The sequence below is a fragment of the Benincasa hispida genome, chromosome 9 (assembly GCF_027475165.1).
Source record: "Benincasa hispida cultivar pf3 chromosome 9, pf3_genome.v1.1, whole genome shotgun sequence".
NCBI lineage: Eukaryota > Viridiplantae > Streptophyta > Magnoliopsida > Cucurbitales > Cucurbitaceae > Benincasa > Benincasa hispida.
In genome coordinates this window covers 83,553,193-83,558,576 of record NC_143486.1, presented here as the reverse complement: position 1 = coordinate 83,558,576, position 5,384 = coordinate 83,553,193, and the positions used below count along the sequence as shown (strand labels likewise).

Below are 5,384 nucleotides of genomic sequence, written 5' to 3'. Positions count from 1 at the left end.
CTAAAGTATTAGCAGATATAACATAATGTAAAAAAAGTTACAAATATGGTCAAATTTAAATAAATCATATTATTGGTAGGAGTCTATTAGTCATAGACCATATCACTAGTAAGAGTCTATCAACGATAGAAGTCGATCAACATTTAGTTATTGTTCTTAAAAATGCTACAAATTGCAATTATCATAATATTTTCTTAGACAAATCATCCAATTCAAAGTCATGTATATCTATCATTTCTTTTAAATTGGAACTTTCATAGCACAAAATTCAAGAAAAGATTCACGGAGAAGTTGAACGAGATGAAGCTGATAAATTAATACCATGAGAATCTTTCACAATATGTGAAAGTGTATATATTATTTATCTTCAATATCTTAAGATTATAGAGCTAATTTAAATAGAAGGAGAGACCTAACATCGTATAAGAAAAATACAACTTGCTACAACTAGCCTTGACACTAAACATAATATAACTAATCTAATTTTTCTGAATTAATCATATCACTATCTCGAGCTTCACCATCAATCTTGATTTTTTTATGTTTAGATGTATAAATTTGAAATTACATTAATATAAGAATAGTTGCAAATATAGCAATTATGTCCAAAGTATTAATAGATATAGCACATTACAAAAGAATTTGTAAATATAGCACAATTTAGATCCCATAATCTATCGGAATGGATTTTTCTAGATTTGAAATTCTTTAAAAATGTTGATATACACTTAATTATTATTCTAAAAGTATTAATCTTTCGATTGGGGTCGTTGAAGCTTTTAAACTAATTGTTGTCAGTTGTGCTTCTAGAAAAATTAGTTGTGAAAGGAAGCAAATTAGTGTTTGGTAAATTTCAGTTTGAAATCTGAACAAAAAAGTTATAGTGTTTGGTAAAATAACTACTAAATTATTTGTAGAAATAGTAACTAAAATATATGTAACGACCCGAGTTCAGGAAGGGTACATGAATGAACCGATATCACATCTGAATGAGAGGGATCGTGGAGACATGAAAGTATGGTTAAGAAAGACTTAAAAGAATTGAAAGTTACAAAACAGTTATGATGTTTTTAGAATCACTTCCATCCCTCGAAAAAGCAACCACGAGCGCACCCAAACTATTATCATTACCCTAAAATATGATAAATGCATTAAATACAACAAAAATTCACAAAATAATGGTATAAAATTGATAAGAAAATTAATCAAATACACATATTTATTTATTTTGTTTGATTTAAACAAATCATCACATTCATCCAACAATGGGATGGTCATAGCTCTCAACTGTCTACACACTCCAAAGATTCTATTTTCAATATATCATAAAAACCAGCTCATCTGTACAGCACAACACCTTATAATTAATAGTATTTTTTTTTTCTCTAAATTAGATTTTTTTTTTTTTTTTTTTAATTTTCACCACAAATTTCTTTTCATCCCCTTTTCTTCTTGACAAAAGGGACCAAAATCTCTAAATCATGTACATATATTTAATTAATCAGTATGGTAATTTCGTGTAAAAAAAATTTTGCGACTATTTTTGCAGTTCTTGCTGCTGCGACAGAGCGTTTAGCAATGAAACTCTGGCACTGATCAAACTTCTGAAAACCCTCTGGCTTTCACTTTCAATGTCGGTAATCCAATCCTCCAAATCTCGCATCTTCTTCATCTCGATTCTCGTCTCCTCTTTCCCTTTCTTCTTCAATTCTCTCAAATTCTCCGATCCAATTTCTCTGAACTCTTTGATCCCCTTCTCCTCTTCCGCCGATTTTTTCATCTTCTTAGAGACGCGGTCCAATCCTGTCCATGTCCATACCTTTCTAGTCCCGAACGATTCTGCGATTCCGTTGAACACGGCGAGAGAAACCGTCATCGTTACTCTGATGACTTCTTCGATCACGGCGGCAAGATCGGGTGTGACGCCGCCTTGGCCTTGTACGGTGATTTTGGGTTTCTTCTGTACGGTTGAAACCAGTTTCGCCATTTGCCTAGCTAACCTTTTCCTAGATTTAACATATAACGCGATTTTCTCTTGGTCTCTTCTCCGCATCGCGACCTGCGCGGCGGAATGCTCCTCTTTGAGCGTGAGAATCAAAGTCTGGAAGATTCCATAAACGTCAACGAAGCGTAAGAAATGTTCGAGAAGCTTATCGATCCAGTGGTGGTGGCGGCGGAGAGATTCTTGAGTCTGAGGGAGGTTGAGAATGTCGTCGAGATGGTTGTGGACGGTTTTGAGACGGCTCAAGCCGTCGCAGATCCAGGCGGCGGTACGGGGATCGGAATTGAGGGACCAGGAATTGAGATTGGCGATCTCGTCCTTGAGTTGGAAAATCAAGGGGTGAGATCTGCAGGGAAGACTGATGGAACGGACGTGATGGGAGAGGGAGGGTTTGGCCGGAGTCTTGTTCGGAAAAGAGAAGGATCGCCGGAAAACGCCGACCATGGCCGTGGTTTGTAAGAGCGGGAAGAAGATTTGGGGAATTTGGGATTTAGTGGTGAGAAAAATGGGAAGGGAATTTTGAAGTATATAAAGGGGAAGCGGGGAAGATGGCGGAATTTGAGAGGAGAGAGAGTATAAGGCGCACGAGGGAAAGGTAGAGTGGGGAAACAAAAAGGAACAAAATTGTTATTACAAGAATATCATTTTTTTTTTAATTTACACTATAAATTTATTTTTATAAATATTCATAAATTCTATATTAATATCATGGGTCTTGTCATATTTTTAAAAATGTATTGACATGACATAGAGATTATATGAACAATTATTTACCGTAATGCTAAAACTTTTCTATATGACTTTTTTTTTTTAAATTGATTTGTTTTTATTTTTTATTTTTGTAGAAGAGGATGATGCACATAATCGTTGTTCAATAAAAAAAAATGAACAAACTTTGTTACTTTCTTTTGTGTAAGTGTTATCTATGCTAAATGGAGTTTAGTTGTAAAATTTGAGTGCATTCTTTTTAAAGTTAGAGGTTGGATCTTACCTTTTTGTAATTATTGTACTAATTATAAAAATGTGATTGAGTTTAAATCATAATTAGTCAAGTTACAAGTTTAGTCCATCTTAGTATAAAATATTGAATGAATTAATACCTTTAGGAGTCATTTGATTTGTGGGGATCCAAAATTCTCATGGAGTGGGTATCCATATTATTGCATTGTTTTAAGATGTTCGTATACGGAGGACATCTCATGAGTTTTGGATACCTTCCTAAATATGGATTTTCTGAATCTACGTGTTGATGATATCCTCTTTTTACTTTTATGATATCTTTTTTCCATATATATCATCCTTCTTTATTTTCATTTTATAATAAAAATAGATAATGTGAACTATATATTTTATTGATCTATTCGATATATTGTAGTTGTTCTTTTTTAGAAAGATATTCAAATTCAAAATCAAATTAATATTTATTTTATAAAAAATCTTAAATTAATATATATTATTTGATTGAGAAAAATAACAAATAAAATAATAAACTATATTAATTTAAAAAGAAATTCAAAATAATAAAACAAACATGTTAAAAAAAACACTTAATTCTATGTCTAATAGGTTTTTGTCGATATTTTAAAATATTTTCAGAGATCTATTAAATAGAAAATAAAAAGGGTTAGAGTCTTTAGACACCGACTAATAAGATTGACGACAGGTCTTCCCGATTGTCATCAAACAAAAAGGGGTTGGACCAGACCAGCGGAAGCCCCCAAAAATGGTTTTCAAAAAATGGGTGATCAAAAGAACCAAAGCTGACAGCGAGAGGAGAGTGAAGTCACGATAAGATAAAAAAAAAAAAATTCATTTTTTTGTGTGTAATTGCTTCACGAATTTAAAAATATAACAAACAAAGATTCATTATAGACTTTTTCTTTGAAATATGCGCTACAAGGGATTTGAACCTCTAACTTTGAAGTCGTTAATAAAAACACTATTATAATTGAGCTAGGTTTATCTTTAAGTATATTAAAGCCTTCGAAAATCTATTAAAAGAATATAAAAAATTTAAGAGCATAGTAAACATTAAAAAAATTGGAAATTAAAATCATAAAATAATCCTCAAATAACTATTAGAATGCATGGATTTAATCCATATGATTTCATATACCTTTTGATAGGTGAAATGAACAATATTTGTGTCTCTAAAATAAAAGAAAAAGTAGTAACGGTAAAAGGCAAGGGTATTTTTCTTTTTATTTATCAATTTAATATTTGGTGGGGGCGAAGGGGACTGGATCCGCGAATAAATTGAAAATGAAAATGGAAGGCATGGGGGCGGCCAATGATGTAGGGACACGGAGGCGGTTGTGTTCTACAGTTCTCCTTGTGGAGGGGACACCACGTGGCTTCACACGCTGGAGCAGTTATTTTGAGGCGCCCACCTACGCGCTGCTTCTACTTCTAAGCAACATTAACATATTAATTTGTTTAATTAACACATTTAATGATCAAAATCTCATCACAAGTAGTTAATAGTGGATTTTATTTATTTATGGTCATTATTGTCATTTTTTTTTTATTGAAGTGAAGTTTCATGTTTGTTTCATTGGATTTTTATTTCTATGTATTATTATTTTTAATTTTTCATTCTCATTTCAGCTTTAAACAAATTGATTAATTAACACACTGACATACTTTAAAGCACTCGATTAAGGTGATGATTATGTCAACATTATTAGATGACAAAATGGTAGGAGTGACTTTTTTTTTTTTTTTTTTTTAAAAAAACTAAAATATAACTTTGAAAAGTAAAAAATGCAACAAAATTTAGAAATAAAAATGTGATTTAAAACAAGATAAAAATTGTGAATTGTGATTTAAAACCATTAAATACTATGAACAATTCTCATTCATGATTTCTTTAGAAATTTCATTCTCCTCTCTCTCTCGAAATTGTGGGTTGACAGTACTTGTCTAAGATTAGTAGTTGTTTCTCAATTTGTCTCTATATTCTACCTATCTGACAAAGAATTGTTTTCTAGAAATACTGATTCTACAAAATATTTCCTTTATGTGGAAAATCTTCTTTGAAGTATTTTTGCAGATCTCTGCCTTCTATTTGTGTGACTATTTTAGAATTTAGGGTTGCTTTATGCGTGTTTATTGTGCATATTTAAAAGACTCTTAGTTTGTTGTTGTGGGTTTGATGTTTTCACGAAGAATATTGAGTGTCATTATCTTGTGAGCATTATGTCACAAGTATTGTGTTGATCTTAAGAAGGAAAAGATAGTGTTACTGTAAGGTTGGAGACTTACTCCAAGCTATATTGTTTTCCATAAGTAGACTTCTTGAGAAAAGAATCTCTAGCTTAGGGGAGTCTAAGCAATTCAAGTGAAATGATCTTCATTTGAGAGGGAAAGATAAAAGATTCAA

General features: G+C 31.7%; 1 protein-coding gene across 1 annotated transcript; it reads right to left on the bottom strand.

The window, feature by feature from the left end:
• Positions 1 to 1,201: 1,201 nt before the first annotated feature.
• On the bottom strand, positions 1,202 to 2,637 carry LOC120086235 (DUF241 domain protein (DUF241)). Its single transcript, XM_039042781.2, has one exon. It carries the CDS (start codon positions 2,444 to 2,446, stop codon positions 1,538 to 1,540), a length of 909 nt encoding a protein of 302 aa, XP_038898709.1. The 5' UTR covers positions 2,447 to 2,637; the 3' UTR covers positions 1,202 to 1,537.
• Between the last annotated feature and the right edge of the window lie 2,747 nt (positions 2,638 to 5,384).

Coding starts and splice junctions, on each gene's coding strand:
- LOC120086235 (XM_039042781.2), bottom strand. CDS start 2,446: ATGGTCGGCGTTTTCCGGCGATCCTTCTCTTTTCCGAACAAGACTCCG.